This window comes from Vulpes lagopus, chromosome 1 (assembly GCF_018345385.1).
Source record: "Vulpes lagopus strain Blue_001 chromosome 1, ASM1834538v1, whole genome shotgun sequence".
Lineage (NCBI taxonomy): Eukaryota > Metazoa > Chordata > Mammalia > Carnivora > Canidae > Vulpes > Vulpes lagopus.
This window is the reverse complement of record NC_054824.1, coordinates 146,354,154-146,376,460: the sequence shown is the minus strand read 5'-3', so window position 1 is coordinate 146,376,460 and position 22,307 is coordinate 146,354,154. Positions and strand designations below refer to the sequence as shown.

Genomic DNA, 22,307 nt, shown 5'->3' with positions numbered 1-22,307 from the left:
CCTCCAGACTTACCTCCAGAAGTGATAGAAAAGTAGAGGGACGTTCAGCCCCAGGGTGAGCCACTCCTGAGCACACAGGAACATGATGCAGAAGAGGCTGTGGATGCAGTATTCTGGTAGCACCAGCTGCAGGGGGGCAGAGACACAGGCCTGCATTACAGGGGGTACGGTCACTCCTGCCCCTAGGCTGCCAATGCACTGGCCACCCAGAGGCCTTCCTGCAGCGGCACCGAATCAGATGTAGCCCATCTCTGCTACATCCTCCTCCCTGTGGCCCCACAGCCACGCTTCACGCCCACGTGCAGCAAACACAGGCTCTCAGGCACCCTACTTACCAGAATGGGCTATTGCTTCTAGGGGTCATCCTTGCCTGGCCGTGGAAAGCGAGAAGAGAAACACCCGCGATCCTGTAAGTGCCCTGCTCCTGGCTTTCCAGGCCTACGTACCCTCCTCTACAACCTGGCAAACCTAAAGCAAATATGTGTTTTTGTTTTAAATGTGGGCGGGCCAGGAAAAACAGAATTTCTCCTGATGGTAGGTGGACCAGGGGAGCCCAAAGAGAATGGCAGTGACAATGGAGGACAGAGAGGCCAGCCTGGACCAGGAGATGCTGGGGGAGCTGGCAGGAAGACCAGGCTCCCCAGCCCCAATGCAGCCACGCCAGGGATAAGTGGTAAAGAGAGTTTATTTTTATTTATTTATTTATTTATTATTTATTTATTTATTTATTTATTGGTAAAAAGAGTTTAAAGTCATTACAAATTCCCCAGGATATTTACGTCGTAACAGAAATCAAAGTTGTGACCGTAAAGAAGAAATGTGGTTCCCCAGGCCAGTAAAGAAACCCAGAGATGGAGAGGGAGTGCACCATCTTCCCCATCACGTAGGAGCCAGTGCGAGGCCCATTGTTGAGCCGGCATGAATGCCTCTGAGCTCCTAGAAAAATCTTTCCAGCCAGTTTCGTGGGCTTATCTCAAATGCTGCTTCCTAAGGGAAGCCCCACTCAGACCATCCCTCACCCCTGCAGCTCCTGCAGCCCTCTCAGGCCCGCTTCGTGCTCCCTGACCTCACCTGGCGGACCTCCTGGACCTTCCCCTCCCCCAACGAGTCAGTGTCCTCCTCCCACCCCCAGCACACACACCCGCGCTGTCTCCTAGACTGAGCAAGTGTGGGATTCGGTGAGCCGGCCAGGGTGTGGGTCTGCGGCATGGACTGCTGGCCTTACGGATGCAGCCTGGCTCACCAGCCAGGGCGTCTGTGGACAGGAAACAGACCGCCTCAAACTGTCCCATCTTTGGGCTCCTTCATCCCTTCCTGTGTTCACGGGGCTTAACTGCCCCAGACGACCCTGTAAGAGATGTGCTTCATGACCAAGCAGCATCTTCCTTACCCAGGAGTCTGCTCAGGGATGAACGCATGGACCCATGCCTTGGAATCGAGGAGCTCTGGAGTCCCACCAATGGGGCCAGCTTTCCAGACACAGCAGCCCAGGTCACAGCCAGCCTGCAGGCCTCGGCCACCGGGGAAGAGTGGGCATCCCCACAGCCCCTCCTCACAGGACCGCCCACCAAGTGTCCCGGCTGCAGCCCTGCTCACCTCCCCTGCGGAGTCCATGCTGGATTTCAGGCCCAGGGCCTCTCCCATCTTCAGGGCTTGATTTACAGTGGAAGCTTCAACCTTCCACGCAGGGAGGTTGGTCACTGTCACCACACAGAGGGAAACTGCCAACTGTGCTCTTCTGGGGCCTTCTCCCAGTGGTCTCTGGATAGCACCCCTACCAATGCGAGAGGCTCCTCCCATTTCTCCCCCACCTCGCTAGAGTGCGGGGTCCCTTCCTGCTTGCTTCCAGCCACAATGGTGTGGACATGAGGACCTGCCCCTCACCCCTAAACCACAGGGCCGGTGACAGGCTGCCAGGTGTCCACACTGGCTGCACAGTGCCCACCTTGGGGGATCACACTGGGTGAGTCACACACAGCAGCACGCCAGCAGCCAGACCCTGGCACCGGCCAGCCAATGCCACCCACTCTGAGACCCTTCTCTCCCCGACACTGCGAGGGCATTAGGGTGGGGAGTAGCCCGTCCACCCGAAACCCCAGGTGAGAAGAGGGCCCAGGTGATGGAGGAGCATGTGAGTGTGAATAGGCCAGTGGCCTTTAAGCTGCTGAGATTCAGGGGTTGCCTCTCACCATAGTATGATTTGACCCATCTAGTCAGACACAGGATGAGGTACCTGTGGGAACAGTGGGGCCGGGCTCATCCCTCTATCCCCCAGCATTGCCCCTCATGAGCATGGCCAGCACAGCGGGGCTGATGACCATGGGGCCTTCATGCTCATCCCCACGTGGCAGCTGGACTGGATGCTCCACTCTGAGCTCACCTGCTACATACAGATCACCTTGACCCTTGACCCCAGTGAGCACACCCTTGACCTTGAGCCACATCCCCACACTGGAGAGGGTTGGGTTTTCCTAGGAAAAGCTGCTGAATGACACCAACCTCATTCTCCCCCCAGTGAACAGAGGAGCTGCCTCCATGCAGGTGTGGTCCATGCAAGGAGGAAGCCCCACTTGCCTGATTTGCAGAGCCAGAAACACTGACTATGCCATCCCATGCAGGTCTGGTGGGACTGCGAGGGGCTGCACTCACTCCACCCAGAGCAAAGGACGGGGAGACCTCACCACACAGGGAGGCCAGAGGCCCACAAACAGGGAGAGGCGCCCTAGGGACCCAGCAGAGGGTGGGTCCAGCACAAGACACCTGGAAGGGCCGCCACCTCACCATGTACTGGCATGGAGCCCGGGGCAAACGTGACTTTACTCCGTCTGTGAGGGCCTCACTCTGGGAGCACAAGCAGAGCTTGCACTTGTCCAGGAAGACCTCACTGATTTCACCCACTCCCCAACCTCTACCATCACTCGTGACTCCCTGCCCAGGCTCCCAGGCTCGCCATCTCATCCAGGCAGAGCCTGGATCTCACCCAGATATTTCCCAACCTCCAGCCTCTGCAAAGCCACCCTCGCGGACGACCCATGGCTGCCCACAGCCACCAGCTCTGACTCCTCTCCTATCTGCCATTTTTCTTTCACTGCCACTTGTGGTTGTTCTTCCTCTTTTATTTCTACTGCCCCTACTGCCCTGGGCCTCCGCACCCCCTCCCAGGGCCAGGGCAAGAACATTCTGGCAGGTTTCCTTCCTTATACACATGCACTGCGTCCAGCAGAGCACGCACCCCTCGGCTCAGCTCCTGAATCCACAAACATGTTCTCCTGGCGATTTTACTTGATTTGTCTTCAAAGTGATTTAACTGCATTTGCATGTCTTCCCATTCACTGGTGTGTGTGTTGTGTTCTTTCCTGGCTTTAGCCCACAAACAATCTGCTGCTGGCTGGTAGCCCTACGTGTTACGGGAGTGGGATGCAATGAGGCTGCACCTTTGTCTTACTTCACCCCTGACAGGCAGAGGGGCTGCAGGATGCCAGGGCACTCTCCTGGTGCACAGGGAGAGGGATGTGAAAGAGCAGAAGGATGGGACCTCCCGGGATGGGGGGGAGGAGGGGACAATTGTGCAGAACGAGCCCGATGGCCGCGCACCTGCTCCTGCCTCTCACCATACATCCCAGGTGGACGGGCCAGCTGAGTCGCTGGAGAAAGTGTGCTGGGACCACACACATACTGAGAGCCACTGGGAAGCCACACAGGGAAGCCACCAGGGCTGTGTTCAGCTTGCAGGGAGTGGCAGCTGTGAGACCCAGTCTCCGTGGACTCAGACAACAAGCTTTTCACTACAAGCACATTGGGCTCAAAATATTTGCCTCCACCTCCAAGTGTTATATGAGTTCTGATAGTTACGTGACGGTCACTGTGTGGTTCTAAGAAATGCAGCTAACCCTGTGGGGTCTTAGTTCCCTTATCTGTAAACACCAGCCCCCATGGCCTAGGAACACAGCCTCTCCTATGGAGGAGGCTGTTCTGGGAGGCGAAGCCACGTCAAAGGCAGAGGTGCACTGTCATGACCCTTATTGTCACTATCATGTACCAGCTAATCCACACTCAGGTAGGTCACTTGTCGCTCTTACCCAGGACCGATTTTGGCTTCCTAATTCTCCACCTAGTCTCCCCTAAACCACACACACACTGAAACAAAGCCCCCAGCTTCCCCAAGTGGAGAGAGAAACCAAACCTGCCTCTCTAACCATGAAAACCCAGGCTCTGCCCGCTTTTAAGGTCTCTGTGTCTATCTGCCCCAGGGCCCACGGGTGTGAAAAAAAAGGATAACACCCTTTCATTTGACTCCCCAAACAGGAGCCCTCCTGGATGAGCAGGGAAGAGGCAATCTTCTCATAACCACCCAGGTGGAGACACTGGCTCCGCTGTCCCCAGGTGAGTAATCGCATACCTGATTCACCTCAGGGGAGGCACGACGGGACGGAGGGAAAGAAAAGTCGCATGCCTGGGAACCTGGGATTCTGCTGCACTGGAAGATTAGGAGAAAAGCATCCCAAGTGCTGGCAGGAAACCTTCTGAGTCCCTTTGCTCGAAGGAGGGCACTTTCTCTGCAGTCACTCTGGGTAAACCACTCCTGGAAGGCAGCGGGTTAGAGCCCATGCCAGGTGGGAGCAAGGAGCAGGGAGCAGTTTGGGCTTCCTGGCCAGCCTCCCTAAAGGCCTCTGATCCCCTCGTGCTGTGGACTGGCGCCCTGGCCTCCGATGGCACGATTAGCCGGGACACCCCAACAGCTAGGCTTGGGGTTGGGCTGACCTGAATGACCATTTAATGGTGCCAGCCAGTTCAAGTGTTTGACTTCCTGAAATTTGCATTGATGTCCAAAAAATATCCTAAGAGGTAAGCAGATGACCCTGGCACATAAGTACCTAGCACAGAATCGCCTAGAGTAGACGTGGAGAGCCACCATGAGCTCATGTGATGCATGCTGATGCATGTCCCCAGGAACCATGGGCCTCAGGGCAGCCCGGGTGGCTCAGCGGTTTAGTGCCTACTTCTTTACTACTACTTTAGTGCCTACTTAGCCCAGGGTGTCATCCTGGAGACCCAGGATCGAGTCCCACATTGGGCTCCCTGCATGGAGCCTGCTTCTCCCTCTGCCTGTATCTCTGACTCTCTCTCTCTCTGTCTCTCATGAATAAATAAATAAAACCTTTAAAAAAAAAAAAAAAAAGGAACCATGGCCTGGTTCTGCGCCCCACACAGCCAGCAGCATCCTTGTTGGCGTCATTGTCAGGGTCTAAGTCAGACCCGCTTGGTTGATCCCAGGGACTGGGCCCAGCCTTGAGGGGAGCCAGTCCCCGATCATTTTCCCTGTGGGCCTTTTCTGTACACCAAAACCCACAGAGAATTGGACAAAAACAGCAAGAGGCGTTCTCTACCTGGGTCCCAGCATGCAAGGACAGAAGAATCAAATCGGTCCACCCTCTCCTCCACCCACCCTCCCTGAGCATATCTCAACCAAATCAGGAATCAGGGGAGTTTCTGGGGCTCCCTTGCCCACATGGACTCACTTCTCTGCAACAGTGGCCCAGGGAGAGAAGATAGGAGTGAACCCACATCCCCACTGCCGACTGCTCTTGGCTACCCAGCCTGGGAATGGTCCAGTTCACAGCTCAGCCCCACCCTCAAGGTGAGACAAAGCTGTGCCACCTGCCACACGTGTTAGACACTCACACCGTCACCTGGGATTGCTCTGGCTCTCCCATACCCTGCCACAGGCCCCAGAGCTACGGGATCCTTCCTGCCCTGATGGCTGGCCATTGGCTGGGGCACCCCTGGCCCTCCTGCCCCTTCTCATGGGCCCTGACCACTGGCCACACCACATGCTGGGGAAATCCTGCACCTCAATCCATGAGGAGGTGTGCCTGCCCAACCCCACAGGGAAGAAGGTTCCTTCTGTCCAAATTCAAGGGTCTAGGCAGTTCCTGCAGGAGAGGGAAACTAGGAGCAGATGGAACAGAATGGGCTTGCCAACCACTCAGCTCCCTGGACCTCCTACCCTGCCCATTTCCTCAAGCATCACCCTCATAGCTGTGCTCCCCAAACTTCCTGGTACCTCCGAATCAGCTGGGGCTGTTGCTAAAACACAGATGGCTGGGGCCCACCCCCAGAGTTTCAGATTTTGTGGTCTAAGTGGGCCCTTCCGTGCTGGGAACAAGTCCCTCACACGGTGCTCCCTGGACCGGCACCACCAGCATCACCCAGGAGCTTGTGAGAAAGGTAGAATTGGGGTTCTGCTCCAGACCCACGGAACCAGAACTGATATTCTAACAGAATCCCCAAGGGCTTAGAGCACATTCAAGTTGATGGCACTCAGCACCGATTCCCGAAGTAGGACCCACCAGCCGCCTGCACCACAATCGCCTGGGGTGTGCACGTTAAAATGCAGATTGCTAGGTTCTTAGCAGTCTACTCGGGGCCAGGAATCTGCCCAGGTGATTTTGTTAAACAGTTGTGCTAAGAGTCACAGGCCAGGGGTGTGAAGAGGACACGAGGCACAGACTTCCATTCCAAAGACCTCACCCCCAACCCCCCTCCATCCGCGGGGCTGTGACATCCTGCCCTCGTGGACTGTCCTGGGCAGGCAGCCTGCACAGGGGAGAGCAGTGCCCCCAGCCGCCGCCACGCAGGAGAACACCCTGGGGAGAAACCTCCAAGGGTTGGCCTGGCATCTTCCTAGGACAGGTGGCCGCAGGGGGTGGGGTGCTGTCCCACAGCCTCCTTCACCACCCGAACCCCCAGCCTCTAGCCCTGCTGACTGCCTGTGCTCCCCCTCCCCGCCCTTTATGGCTCCTTTCTCTGGCTTTCCAGATTTGGGAGGCGCCTTGTTCCTTTTGGGTTCCTCCAACCTGCCTCTTGTCACTGTTTTTAGACACACTTGCATTTCAAAAGCCTCTCTGCCACTTCCTCACACACTGTTAGCTGGGACCCAAGAGCCCCGTGAAGGGGTAAGAGTAGAAGTCCTCTCTCAACACCACCTTTTCAAAGGGATGGAATCCTCTTACAAGTGCATGCGGAGTCTGGAGATCTGAAGTCACCCTCGGCTATCCACTCCTGTACTCCTGGTCTTTAAGCCAGGGATGGTGAGGGGAGGAACTGTAGGCAGGATACAGGGAGTGATTACGCAGAGCTCAGACTATCTGAGAGATGAGATGCCAACAGGAGGGAATGTTCTAGAGGCAGAAGGGCAGAGGGGCAAGGATTTCACCAGCACACCTGCTGGTGCTGAAGAGCCCACATTCACACTCAGCAGATATGTACTGTGAGCACTCACCAGGCATGAAGGCTGGGAAGTGTGGTGAGCGGAGACCACAGTGTGTGTTGTGTGCACGGTGTGCATGTATGCACAGTGTGCATGGAGTCTGCAGCACAACCAAACGGGAGCCTGAGCACAGAGGGGCAGTGTGCGAGCAGCTCAGGGCAGGAAGCGGGGAGACAAATGCTCGCTCTGCACGTGCTCCTTGGAGGTGGGAGGACTCTGCTCTGGGGAAGGCAGAGGGCATCCCCAAGGGCATTGGTGTCAGCCTTCACTGTGCTATAAGATCATCACATGCTCCCGTGTCCCAGAATGACATGACTTATAAATCTCCCAAGGAGGTGACACAGAGACCAGAAACCCTTCATACCAGTTTCTTATAGCCTTGAGGCTGTGGGGCATGGTGGTGGGCATCTCTCTTGGCAGGGCAGGCCACATGACTTCCTCTCCTGGTGCCCACAGCCCCAAACAGAAAGGCGCATGGTGGGCGAGTTGGTCTCGAGGTTGGACTCCATCCTTGAGGTCCCAGAGGATGTAGGCTCCAAGACTGGGCCTGCAGTCCCTGCCCTCCCTGCTCACCCCTGCTGCTTTCCCCGCCCTGCCCTGCCAGCCCAGCACGAAGGGATGGAGCCCTCTGCACAGAGGCTTCTGTTGCCAAACCTTTGATGGAACAGGACGCACTGCTTCAGGTTGTACCACAGACAGTGTCTTAATTGAGTGAGCCTCGTAGCGGTGCAGGGCCTGAGAGGCGGCATCGGCTCCCCCAGGAGAGCCTCTCCAGAATAAAAACAGACAATCATCCTACTTAACAGTGCGAAAGTGCATTAATTACCTATTCCCTCCAGCTGCTCAGAGACTTTTTGCTCAGAACAGGCAAAGCAGGGTAAATTGAACAAGCGGACAAGTGGGGGGGGTGGGGAAGGAGAGTTGTCGGGTCCCGTTTGCGGAGCGCCCATGGCAGGGACACAGGGAGGTGGGCCAGCGACCCGACCCAGAGCCCTCGGGCAGGGGCAACACTGGCCCACATGGTCCCTGCACAGTGTGGGTCCAGTCACACAGGTCCACTTGTACGTGGCGTGTCCACGGCGGAGGTACCCTCTCCAGCCTGCATCATCGCAGGAACACAGGATACAATCTGACAGATTTCACGCAGGGCTGGTGCCCCTCCACCCCCATGTCATGCAAGGGTCACCTGAGTACACGTGTGTTTCTCCAAATCTGGTAAAGTTGGTGGTGGCTGGTGTATGCCACAGTTTACCAGGAATTCAATTCACCAATTCACATTTAGAGAAGAGGCAAAATCATAAGGTCACGTTTGCTTCCAGGAGGCTCGGGGGCACTGTCCCGGCGTGAACAGTACCAGATTGAGGGAGGAGAGCAAGCCGATGGCCAAGCCCAGAGCCGTGGGCTGTCGAATGACAAGGGACTCAGTTTCATCTATAAAATGGGACCAATACAGGTGCCTACTTCTCAGGACTATCATGAGGGGTGAGTTAGTGCAGGTGAAGGCCTGAACGTTGCTTCTGGCACAAGCGACACCCAGCAGATAACCGCCACGGTGAGAAGAGGCTCCGATGTGCACACTCCTGCCGGCCCTGCGGTTCTTGTCAGCTCAAGCTCCCCGTATGCCTTGTAAAAAGCAGTAATTAAGCTCTCTTGAAAATTAAGCCAACGTGTCTTCCCTTTCCTCTCCAGTCCATTTCCAGTGCTTGCAGAATTTTTTTTAAAGATTTTATTTATTCATGAGAGACACAGAGAGGCAGAGACACAGGCAGAGGGAGAAGCAGGCTCCATGCAGGGAACCCGATGCGGGACTCTATCCCAGGGTCCTGGGGTCACGCTCTGGGCCAAAGGCAGACGCTCAACCACTGAGCCACCCAGGCATGCCCAGTGCTTGCAGATTTTTAAAATCCTCTCCCTCTGCTCACTTCTGTCCCCAAAATGCCACATATCCTGGGGTGTCTGATTGCTGCCCGCATCACTGTTAACTACTCCGAAGCACTGCAGCTCCCGTGCTTCCCAGGAATGACTGCCACATCCCCTGGAGCCCTGCCCGTGTGCACATTGGAGGGAGGGGAGTCTCCCCACACAGCTCTACCAGCACAGCGCCTGGCAAATTCACCATTTATTCACTCAACAAATGCGTGCCAAGGACAGTGACAGGCACTGGAGGTGCCACTGCTCCTGTATCCCTGCATCCCTAGGCTGGCAGGAGGGACCCCGGCTGAACAACAGAAAGTGCACAACACTTAGCGGTAAGCAAGCCTAAACGACGGGCAGTGGGGAAACTGAGGCAGGCACACAACCCAGCAGGCAGCCATGGGCAAAGGCCCAGCTGCAGAGACAGGACACACCATGGCCAGAGCAAGCCTCCGCCACCCGTCAGAGGAACTACAGTGGCCTCCTGACCAGCTGTCCTCCCAGACCCCCCTTGGCCCCTCCCACCTCAGTCCCTCCCCCTCTGCCTGACTCCCCCTTGGCCGGGCTCCTCCCTCGGCCCAGACCTCGGCTCCCAGACCACTTTCACCAGGACCCACAGAGATCTTTCTGAAATATAAATTAGGTCATGTTACTTCTCTGCTCCACCCTGCATGCCTCCCCGTTGCTTCTAGAACAAGACCCGACTCCTTACAATGACCTCTAAGGCCCTACAGGACCCGGCCTCCATGCCCTCCTGACCCCTTCCCCTCTACCCCCTTGCCCACTCACACAAGCCATACTCATCCCATTGCAGATCCTCAAACCCAGCCTGCCTGTTGCTACCTCAGGGCCTTAGCATGTGCCATGGCCCCTGACCAGAGAGTCCCTCCCCAGACCTCTTCATGGCAGGCTCCTCCTCATCCATGAATCCACCCACGGTCACCTCCTCAAAGATCCCGCCTGCTCCACCTGGTGTGGTTCTGTTCGATTTACTTTAAATGCTTCACTGTACCCAAATCTCAAAGTCCTTGTGTTCTGTGCATCTCCCCCAACTCCATCAACCCCGTTCCTGGAGCGATCTCATCCCCAGCCTCAGCTGCAGTGGAGACGGACGGCCTCCGTGACTCCCCAGCAGACCCAGGACGTGCGTCCACGGTGCTTACTCATCCCCTCAACACTCGCTGTGCCAGGGTCCATGTGCTGGCAGGGGACGGGGTCAGCATGAAGCTTGCACCCCGGTGTGGAAAACACATGCTGGGAAAGATGGAACGTGACACAAGGAACTGCAAAACCTGTGGCCGGAGGTCTGGGGCCCAGGGCCTGGGGGTGGCTGCCCAGAGTCATCTTCTGGCCTCGCTCCTTCTCTGGAGGGTCCATGGTGGCTAGGACAGGGTGCGCAGGAGGGACAGAGCCGCGCTGACGGGCTCGACACCGAAGGCAGCAGTGGGCTCATGAGAGCCAGAGGGGGAGCACCAGATGAGCAGGTGTTCTGGGGGGACCACAGGCTCGGCGGGGCCAGCATCAGAGGTGCCCACGGGACAGCGGGGTGCAGGATCGGTCCTCACAGTGGGGACCCGGAGGCTGAGGAAACACGGCAGATGGAACTCAGATCGCCTGGCAGGAGGTGCTGAGCACAGAAGGCGGAGAACCAAATCCAGCCGGGCCCCCCTACGTGCAGGGACTGGGACGAGGAGAGAAGGAAGAGCCTGGGAGCCCAAGGTGGCAGAGGCTGAAAGTCAGAGACAGGACGACCGAACCCTGCAGTTAGGGGAGAAAATGCCCGCTGGCTTGGGGCACAGGGCAGAGCCAGGGAGGTCTGGGGGCGAGAGGCACAGGGCGATGCGCCGGCCCCCACCGGTTCCTTCCCCACTCCGGCTGACTCGGGGCTCGGGATCGGCAGAAACACTGAGCACCGGCCATTGGCTTGCAGGGATGCAAACAGTGGTGCTAGGGACACCTGTCTCGTTGGCCATGCTATCAGGTGTCCCGGAGTCACCACCAGTAATCACTAGTCCACATGTGTCATGGATGCCCCCGCTGCAGCTCATCACTGCCCTGTGGCCGCCCCCACCCACCCACCTGCCTGCACCAGGGCTCCTGCCCTCCCGCCACTGTGGGGGCCCACCTGGCCTGGGGGTGCAGCCCCTTCCCGCCACCTCGCAGCTGTCACGATCCTGTGAAGCAAGGGTGCTCGGTGTGCATAGGCTCGTTGCAGATGGCGGGAACCGGGTCAGCTCACTCCTCCTCCTGCTCCCAAATCTTCGACGTTGTCCTCGGGGCCACAGGAGGAGTTTGTCACAACCAGGCAACTCAATGACTTTCAGGAGCGGAGGTCAGAAGGACGCGCTCTTGTGACGCTGTTCTGATGGAGAACTCCAAGAGAGCTCCACAGGGCTACGGTGCCATCCCGTCTAACCCCCAAGCTGGTGTCTGGACACAGCTGTGACTTCATGGAGCCCAGGCCTCGTGGAGGCTGCTCGGACATGACAGGACATGAAGGTCACACGTTGCACGAAGGAAGTGTGAGCACAGGCAGGTGTCATTGCAGGGAGCAAACAGCTCCCGCTCTGCCCCTCTCCTCCCAGAAAGCCCTGCTCCAAGCATTTTTGTTGCCCGCACCCCAACCTACTCCTCGGTGACTCCGCGGGGCTGCAGCCCTGACCTCTGATCCCAGCAGCTTTGCGGCCCCCAGACCTGCACACAGCAAGAGCAGCCAGCGGTGCAGGCAAGCGAGGCACGGCGGGAGCAGGGATGCCAACACCGCCGCCAGAATCGTCTCGGACCAGGCCGCAATCGGCAGACGCTCACGCAACTCCCTGCGGTGCTGCTCTGTTTGGCTTTTTGGTAAAACTGCTGACACATCCTGAAAGCCCGCTGGGCAGTGATTTGGTTCCAAACCCTCCGCCACAGAGGAGGCTGTGTGTCCTGCTGGTTAACACAGCGCTGGAGACACCACTCCAGGGTCAAAATATTCCTCATAGCTTGAACGATTTCCAGTTTTGAGAAAATGCTTATCTTTGTAAGGATTTCCAATGTGTACCTTATTGTTTGGTTGTTTTGCTTCTGGCTGATGATCAACTGGGTACTTTTAAAATAGAAGTTTTTAGTTCCCCCAGAATCTGATCCCCGAGTTGCTCTGGCAACCACCTGGAAAACTCTGGAAAGCTCTATCCTGGTTCCAAATTTCTTAGATTCTTCCAGTTGTGCTTGGCTGTGCCCCGACTGAGGTTAACGCTGACAAATCTTAATCCAGTAACTAAACCCCATAAGGCTCCTCGAGGAAGTGCTGCACCCTAGCACGCTGCGGTCAGGACATCTCCCCACCATACTGTGTCAACCCTGCGCCTTCAAAGAAGTGGCATCTGAAAACCAGAGACACATCCAGGGTCGTGGGATTGAGCCTCAGTTGGGCTCTGCTCAGTGGGGAGTCTCTCCCCCCGTGAGACTCTCTCCCTCCCTCCCGTTCTCTCTCTCTCTCTCTCAAATAAATAAATAATCATTAAAAAAAAAACAACTCTAAAGTCAGCTGCAGTGGGAATGAAAAGTAAGAGATGAAGGAACATTATTTAACATTTTTAGACATGGCTTTATTTCAGAATGGATTGTAGGTGGCTCACCAACGTGTTAATTAATCATGACATGTTTGTCTCTGTACGGCTATATTTAGCAATACCTAGGATCATGCGTAATTCACTCGTGTTTTTAAACACTTTTTTCTGGGTTTGTTTTATTTCCTGCTTTGGAGAAAATGCAGGAATGTTATGAGCACTCATTGGCTGAGTGCCTCCTGTGCACCAGGACTGTACAGGTGCCTCAGGGCACTTGGGTGGGAGGAGACACAGACTGGGCTTCACTCTGCAGGCCAACTGTAAGGAATCCAGGAGGACGGAAAGGGCAGAGAATATTTCTTGTTTAGTGGATTAGAGGAAGCTTCATGGAAGAAACATCTGAGTTGGAACCAAAAGATAATATTTTAGCCAACAGAGAACATTCTAGGTGATAAAATCATGTAAGAAAAGGCATAAAGAAAGGAAATCATAGGGGTGCCTGGGGGCCTCAGTCCATTTGGGATCTATCTTCAGCTCAGGTCATGGTCTCAGGGTCCTGAGATCGAGTCCCGCACTGGGCACCCTGCTCAGCAGGGAGTCTGTTTCTCTCTCTGCCTCTGCCCCTCCCACTATTCATGCTCGCTCTCTCAAATAAATAATTTTTTTTTAAAGGAAAGGAAATCCCAGGGCAGTCTCACACATCTCTATTCACAGCATTTGGCACAATCCCTGGCACATAGCAGGTACTCAATAAATGCTGGTGAACAGATAAGTGCTTGAAAGGAAGTAGGCTTCCATAAGGTGAGGAGAAATTATAGACAGCCCTAGAAGCACTGCTAAGTATCAGTGATTTGTGCTCCAACACCGGGGCCCAGAGAAGGTTTTGGGATAAGGTGGTCTTACCTGATCAAGGTTTGCTTAGATCACTCCAATGACATGCACGGTGAAACCGGGAGGAGGACTGGAAAACAGACCAAAGGCCAGAGGGAGGAAACCCAGCTAGTAAGCTACCGCAACAGTCCAGGCACAAGAAGAGAGTCTGAGCCCTTAAGAAAGGGACTTGGGGGAGGTGGGTTGTAATTCATGAAGCACGTGGGCAACAGAACCCACAGGCGAGGACAGGTGTGCTATCCAACCTGAGTGACATGGAAGACAGTGTCTCCATCAACCAACACGGTCAACTGGAAGAGTAGGTTGTAAGGCATCGTGTTTATGGCAGGCTGAAGGAACCCTTCAACATCCCTCTCGGGATTCCTGCTTTAACTGGTAAAACAGGACTTTCCACCAGCTGCTTCCACATGTTGAGGAAACATCAGGGAGGAAGCCTGTGGCCTAGCTTCTCTTGCTCCAGGCCCTGCCTGTCCCTACACGGTCAGGGCCTAAAGCCCACCTCGGTGCCAGCACGAGCCCAGAGCCCACCCCTCTGCGGCACTTTCTCTCTGTGTGTGTCTGTCTCTGTGTCTCTCTCTGTCTCATACTTGAAGGTACTGGAGTCCCATCATGACTGTCCCTGCAGCTGGCCAGCTGTAACACTGTATTTTTAACCCTCATCTGGACTCTTGTGTCTGTTCTCAACTGGCTCACACCCACAGAGGTGAACTGGCTCACACCCACTGGTTCTTCAGCATGTCTGACCCCAATACTGAGTTTGAGGTACAAGATGTAGAACCAGGTACAGGTGCTCTGCAGATGATCAGTGCTAGCCTGGAATTCCAGAGAGAGCGAGCTAGGAGAAGGCATAGTTTGGGGGCCGTTCCAACATGAATGATGACAGAAGTCCCAGTCCCGGGGTAGGTGAGCCCCAGGGAGGTGGACTCGCGCTCAGATGTGCATAGCACACAGGGATGCAGGAGGGGACGGTGCAGGGAGTCTGAGGAACACACCTCCCAGCAGAAGGGTCACCTGCCGCCCAACCCCAGCTGATGGCTATCTTGAAGGAAAGAGTTCTAGTATTGCCAGATTTTGTACATCTTTTCCCAAAAGCAAGCCGAAAATCGATTCTTGTGTGAATTTTTTCAGATGCTTAAAATATTAAATGGGTCTAGTAAAACAAATTTGCAGTAAGTATATGACTACAGGTTGCTGACTGCAACTCTTAATACAGAATAGGAAAAAGACAAGGCCAAGGGCAGGACTCAAATGGACACCAGTCTTCACGGTGGAGAAGGGGATTAAGGCAGAGAGAGGAGCGTGTGCACAGGACAGAGGGAAACTGAAGTGCTCTCCTGCCGGGCACCAGAAAGGAAAGATGACCAGCAGTGAAGTGCTTCAGAAAGCCAAAGGGGCTGAGAGTGAATACATCAGGCTTTTGGATTTGGTCTTTGAGACGTCACTGGTGACCTTCAAGATACCAGTTTCCATGGAATGAAAGGAGCATCTGCCACGTCGCAGGAGATTCTCAGACGAGTAGGGGTGAGCAGGGCTCTTTCCAGAATCTGGTGACATATGAAAGAACACCACATGTGTTGGTAACAAAGGGTTACCAAGGTCAGTGACACTTTGTAAGACAAGGAAGACAATGTGTCTGAAGACAGGGAAGGCAGAGTTGTAGCGACAAGAGTCAGAAGGTACACAGGAAAGAGGGAACTGGTCCAGACACATTCCAGAATGAGCTGGAAGGAGACAGAATTGGAGGGAGCCTATGAAGGGGCAGCCAGCCAGTGGGGCAGGGAGGGTCCCTGACCTGAGATAGGACTAGAGACAGGAGGGCACCAGGCAGAGCAGGATAGAGGTAGGGAGCCCAGCACCAGGGCCCCACTTACTCACGAGCACTCAGGGCCACTTCTGGGAGAACAGAGGACACTAGGGACACTAGGAGCACACAACGGGGCCAGCACCCTGTGTGCATGTGAACATTCACACGGCAAGCAGGACTCTGGGTCCCCGACACGGGCCTCTCAGCCCCGCTGTGGCTCCTCACACACTGTGGGGACCCTGAACAACCACCCACTCAGGGATTCTTTGGAACCGTCACTGTCCTGAGACAGTACAAAGACTGTTCTAGACTGAAAGAGACTGCAGGAAATGTGACAACCAAATGGGAGATGCAGTACTTAACTGGATCCTGGAATTTTTTTTGCAAAAAACAAGCTATAAAGCACTTTTACGGGGAGCAGGGGAAATGTCCCCGGATTATAATGAGAGGTCGTCATCAGTGTCCTGGACACGACCATGTACTGTGTTGTGCTGGCGAATGCCTTTGGGGTGAAAAACCATAACACGTGCAATCAAATGGTCCCGGTGCGTGCGAGAGTGTGGGCTCTTCGCAGTGGGGGACAGAGGAACAGACGGAGCACACATGGGTCTTGGTGAAGGAAGACTGTGCAGGCATTTGTTGTCATCCTGCTTGGTCAATATTACCTTACATTTGACCTCCCCCCACTCCCCTAACGAAAACGTGAAGCTCCCATGCAAACCTCAGCACTGCACTAGAAACCCAGAGGTTGGGTCCAGAGCCTTGGCATTTCTTGAAACCCCCAGGGGGTGGGGAGGCTCTAAAATGCAGGCAGCAGCCAAGACCCCTGTCCTGTTTCTTGTTGGAGCTGACCTCTGAAACCCTACCCTTCCTGGCCAGCAGAAGAGGTTCTGGGGCTAGTGACTGGATGCCTATGCACCCCACGCAGCCCCATGCTGGTGGGGAGGGCAGGGCCAAGGAGGGGCAGCCACCAGCCCAGCAAAGCCCCTGCGGCCAGGCCACCAACGCGGCTGAAATGCATCAGTAAACCTGAAAAATGAAGCCTGTTTACCAAAAGGCTAAACATTAGAATCACCCCAGGGAAGTTTTAAAACTCGGGACAGCCAGGATTTATTCTGAACCAATTAAGTCAGAATCTCTGGGGATCAGACAACAGTTCCTAAAATTCCCCCAGGAGATTCCAATGTGCAGCCAAGGTTAAAAACCAGTGTCCTGAAGAGCACTTTGCGAGTGTTAGCGCTCACAGTTAATAATTACGTGGGCCAGGCCAGGACCACAGCCAGCTCCCCACCTCCTGCTGTCCTGGGGGTGGGGGGGGTGTCTCACTGGCCAGGCTGGCTCCTTGAGCTAAGGATAGAGTTTCTGACACAATTTGTTTCTTGAAAGACATAAGCTCATCTTTTTTCACGAAGCATAAACATTCCTGGTATTTTTATGCACGTGAACTATGTTGTGGTTCTGCAGGACCCCGCCAGCCCTCCCGCCAGCCGTGAGCAGGGTCCACACGCAGCACCCAGCAGTGTGAGGCAGAACAAGGTGAGCGTCTGCACACCTCCTCCACCGCACCGCACACGGGTGCACTCACACGTGTGCACACACACGTAGAACACCCGAGTCCCTGCTGGCCTGCAGGCTTCCCACACCAGCCACTGATGTGTTCTAACTGTTCTCAAGGCGCAGCAAACAGCAGGGTACCATCGTGCCATGGAAGGGACCAAAACTCCTCTACACCTCAGCGTGGGGGTGCGTCTCCCCTGGCACCATGTGCATCACAGTAGCTCACAGGGTGAAGACACAGGGTGGGTGCCACGTGGAGGAACTTGTGGTCTGCGTGTTGCGTGACATAAACAACACGACCCCTGCACAGGAGGACATCACTGGAACTTGCATGTGTCTCTGGTCATGAACTAGGGCTGTGTGGACACCCTCTTCTCTCCCGGAAAGAGCACTCCCAACCGCCCTGGGTGAGAAGGTCCTCTCAAGAGCAGTGCCTGTCCTACAGGGTCCTAGAGGCTCTGAAAGCCATCAGGGGACTTTGTGCAATGGCCAAAGTCAGCTCTGACCAGCCATGTGCTCTGCAGGACTGGGATAGTCCTGCAGGGAGTAAGGGGCGGCTGGCCGAAGGAGACCACCCGGAGCCTCCAGCAGAGTCCCCACTGCCCATCCACGGGAGACCCAGGAAGGGGGATAGGGGCCTCGTGTCTGCAGGGTCTCCCAGGAGCTCTCCACCCTGGAGACCATCACAGTCACCAGGGGGCTTCTGAAAACACCATTTTCCGTGCCCCCTGGACTAGTTAAGGGAGACTTCGTGTGAGGCCCCTGTATCCAGATTTTAAAAGCTCCCAGGGAAATGTGAATGTGCTGCCAGGACTGGGAAACTGATCAACAAACAGTGTCCTGCTGGGGCTGCGGACAGTAGGTCAGCCCGTGGGCTCCCCGGGAACTGCTGGTGACCGCGACACACCCTCTTGTGCCAGTGCGGGCAGCACACATTGCTCACATGTTGCTTCAAACTGTTGATAATTCCATTTAAAGTACAAGTTCACACACTCTTCAACCTGAAGTTTTTTTTTTTTTTAAGATTTTATTTATTTATTTATTCATGAGACACACACAGAGAGAGAGAGAGAGAGAGAGGCAGAGACACAGGCAGAGGGAGAAGCAGGCTCCATGCAGGGAGCCGGACGTGGGACTCGATCCCGGGTCTCTAGGATTGCACCCTGGGCCGAAGGCGGTGCTAAACTGCTGAGCCACCCAGGGATCCCCCAACCCAACAATTTTAAAAGGGGTAGAAACTCACGAAGGAGCTCACGGTGGGGCTATGGTTGAGGCCAAATGAACAAAACTAAAAACAGAGTGTCCATGGACAAGGGTATGATGGACAGATGGCATGTAGTACGGCATATAATGGCTGTTTGTGCAAACTCGTTTCCATTTTTAAGAGAGTTAGATCTGTAGTGGTGACCTAGAGAATGGTCCATCACGTCCAGTGTGTGGGGAAGAACAAGGCACAAAAAACAATTTTCCCATTATTGGGAAAAAACAACAAAGAAGACAACTCTGAGAGAGAGTGTGTGTGTGGGTGTGTATGCACACACACTTGTGATTGAAAGAGCACGGACACGTGAGTGCAGGGACGCAGGCCCCAGCTGCTGCCGTCAGGTCAGAGGGTTAGGGATGGAGGAGGGTTGGCAGTTTGTTAATACTTCCTTCATATTAACTTAGCATCATTTCCTAGTGAAAATGAGGACATGCTACATTTACAATCAAAACAAACAAAGAAAAACCAAAGAGTGCACTCTGGGAAAGGACCACCAAAACTGGGACCCGCTTGGGTTCCTGGCTGGATGGCCTCATGACCATCAGTGAGAGGGGACCACAGGGACACCTGCATCACAATAATGCAACATCAGAGGGGACGTTAAGTGAGATGGTCCAGTTGAGCACTTCACAAGACAGCTGGCATGTTCTCCGCCACACATGGTAATAGTATGTGTCATGGTCACAGAGAAAACTTTCCTTCTGCCTCTAGGGCCAGGCTTCGACGCCTAAGCAGGTGTGGCCCTCCAGCACAGAGAAAGGACCCAAGCCCCTCTTCCGGCCCCATGTGCACAGCGAGCACCACGCGTGGGCCGTGCTCCTTATTCCACCAGCCCCAGAATGGGCCATGCTGGTCTGCTACCAAGTTACAATTTCTGGACAGGGAAGTGCCAGGGATCTCCTGGGAGAGCATGTTCTATAAATTAAATAGAATAAGTACATGACTTCAGCAAGCAGCACTTCTGTGAGAGCGCACATCCCAGACATGGCGTGGTGCTGACCCGGGCCAGCCGGGGAGACAGGAGCCGGAGCTGGTTAGCGTGACGCATGACTGGGACTCAGCTGCGGGCGCTCGGTAGGGCAGCTGGCTCTGCACGCTGCTCCGGGCCGGCAGCTCCCGTCCCTACCGTGTGGACTGCCTCCCCTTGGGAATGATGGGGCAATCTTCACAGGCTTTGCTCAGATAAACATGCAACAAATCCCACAGAAAGGAGCAACATCTTGCCCTTGCTATCACGGACTACTCCCGTGGATGACAGGACACTGCCAGTGAAGTCTGAACCCAGGCCCTCACTACTCACTGTTACTCACCAAGGGAAGGCCATCCTTCCTCCTCAGCACGTGGATGTCATTTCCATTAAAACTCTTCTCTGGCACATGGATCCCATCCCCATAGAACTCGTATGTTGGAGTCCCAACCCCCAGCACCTCAGAATGTAACTGTATTTGGAGAGAGGGTGTATAAGGCAGTAATTAAGGTAAATAGGGTCACGAGTCTTTGTAAGAGGACACAAACGTACAGAGGGATGACACCTGGGAAGGCAGCCGTCTGTAAGCCAAGGCGTGACCTCAGAAGGAACCAACCAGCCTACAATAATCTTGGACTCCAGCCTCCAGAACCATGAGGAGATGAATTTCTGGTGTTTAAGCCACCCTGATGTGCCAGGCCCAGTAAACCCATGCAGGCAGAGGGCACCATGCCTTCCTTCAGGCTAACCCACCCACAACAGTCTCTTGAAATTGGGATGATGCCTTTGGTCCAAGGCTCTTAGCCTGCATGTGACTTGTAGGCCAAGAACCAGCTGAGATGGCAGTCATCAGACCAGAGGAGGGTGGGTCCCGCAGGTGCAGGGATAAATGCCGGGGTGTCCCAGGGTGGCGTCTGGGTGCCTCTGAGGACCACAAAGGTGTGGGAAACATAAGGACTTCTGGAAGGCAGGACTCTGGGAGTCAGAGCCCAGGGATGCCCCAATGGCCACCCCAGGGACAGGGGTGAGGGAGGAACCCCGAGGCCACCAGCAAAGCTCTCCCGACTACACAGTGCTTGCAGGGTGAGGGCCGAGCAAGGAGTCAAGCACCGAAACCTGCCCACACCCACCGCAAGGTCTCCCGGGGGAAACCAGGAGTGACAGAGTATCACACCTCTGACTTTCCTCTTCCCCCCATACTGTCTTCTTCTTAAGTCCTGACTGTCTGTGCTTGATATACTTTATCAATAACAACAAACAACCCAACGTCCACATAGCAGTTGGCATCACCACTATCAAGAAAGCATCTGATAGCATGGTGGCACATGTGGAAGTGTAACTCGCCCAGGGAGGCTGACATGGCCCTCAAAAGAGACAGACAGCAGTCCATCCTGCTGATATAATCTGAACAGGTCCCCAAGGGCAGGAGCCCAGCCAAGTGGCTCCTTTATTTGCCTCCCCCCAGGACACCAGGGGACGCCTTGAGAGCTGACAGCAGTGATGTCACCACAGAAAGGCCACAATAGCAGAGCTGTCGTAGCCACGTGCTCCCCGCCCACCTCACTGTGCTATAATCCATGACCATTGTGCTCCAGAATTTCATCATCGTTCGGACCGGTTGGCAGATACAGAAAGGGAACGGGATGGTTCTTCTGTCCCCTTAGAATAATGGCACTTTGCATTTGTATAGCACATTGAACCCATTCAGTGCATTTCCCCAACTACTGCCTAGTCTTATCCGAATGAAACAAAACTCCATGTGTTTTGTAATTGTCTGTGCCATGGAGACAGCTTAGGGATCAGAGCCAGTGCAACTCTGTGCTGGAGGAGGACCAATACCCCAAATTGCGTAAAGAATAACAAATCCCACATAAGTGGCAAATGGAGCCAGTGTGATGGTGCAGCAGCACAACTAGCCATGGGGAGGAGATACATCTGGGCACGGAATCGGTCTAGCGCCAGCCAGGAGCCCCACAGGTGCTCACCTGTGCTGGCAGCTCCTGGGTGTCTCTCTGTCAATACAGCTGGTGTCGGGAATTAACTTTAGGGAGAGGAAGAGATGAGGCAGCGCTCTAGGGAACAAGAGCCCATGAGAATTTGGTGATACTGGCACATTTTGTGGCCTAGAAACATGACCCAGAAATGTTTCTTGCTTTTTCAGCAGTTGGGCAAAGGGCAAGGATGAATATTTGGAAGGATGAGCATGGGGGTGGGTGGGGTGTGGGCGCTGGGAACAGAAGGTTTTGGTCCTCATCACGCTGTGGGAAAGGAAGCTTCTGGAAGCAAAGCCACACCAGGAAAAACACACTGTCTGCAGATTCCGTGCAGGGTCCTCCCACCACGTTGACCCCCTCCTCGGAAGTAGGGAGTTGGGCACAGACTTCTTGGGTTGGGCACCTGCCGGCAATTACTGCTTTTACCCTGGCACCATTTAGAGAATCACGGCCTCTAAATCACAGCCTCGGGGCTGTGAAAATGGAAACACTTCCCGCCTGCTTTGCCAGAGCCAGGCTTAGCCTCCAACTCTTCAACCCGCAGCCCCGGGGGGCTCTCCAAATGCCGATGCCCAGGCCGCATCCCACACCAACGAGATGGAATATCTGGGGGTGGGACCAGGAGCAGCACTTTGTGAGCTCCCCAGGTGATGCCGATGTGCAGCCAGGCTGAGCGGGTGCTGGAACCCCATCTGCCACGGCACTCACCCACCGGGCAGCGATGCTCTCATCACACCTGCCACCCGTCTCTCCCTGCTCACATCACTTGCCTTAATCCCACCCTCGGCTGGGAGAATTTTGCTACAAGTCATTATGTGGCCGCCAGGCTCGCATTCCCTAATCCATTTAGCTTATTAACATAAAGCTGACACCATGCTAGGCAATGTGATGGGTATACAAATTACGAGGGCATGATCCCTTCAAAAATACAAATGTGTAAGATGTGCATACAAGCAACTTTAAAGTATCATGTGGCTGGGGCTTTGAGAGACTCTGAGGCAGGAATTCAGGAAAAAAGCAAGATCCCTTTTAGTTGCACTGAGCATGTCTCCACCACTTGCTCACACACACACACATGCACACACACACACATACACA

The 22,307-nt window shown here is 54.8% G+C and overlaps 1 protein-coding gene across 1 annotated transcript in view; it reads right to left on the bottom strand.

The window, feature by feature from the left end:
- The window catches only part of CNIH3 (cornichon family AMPA receptor auxiliary protein 3), a 92,764-nt gene that overhangs the window by 9,352 nt on the left and 61,105 nt on the right, over positions 1-22,307 (bottom strand). The window contains exon 4 of the mRNA XM_041726663.1: positions 14-126. Coding sequence (XP_041582597.1) covers positions 14-126 — 113 coding nt within the window. The remainder of the gene's footprint in view (positions 1-13; positions 127-22,307) is intronic.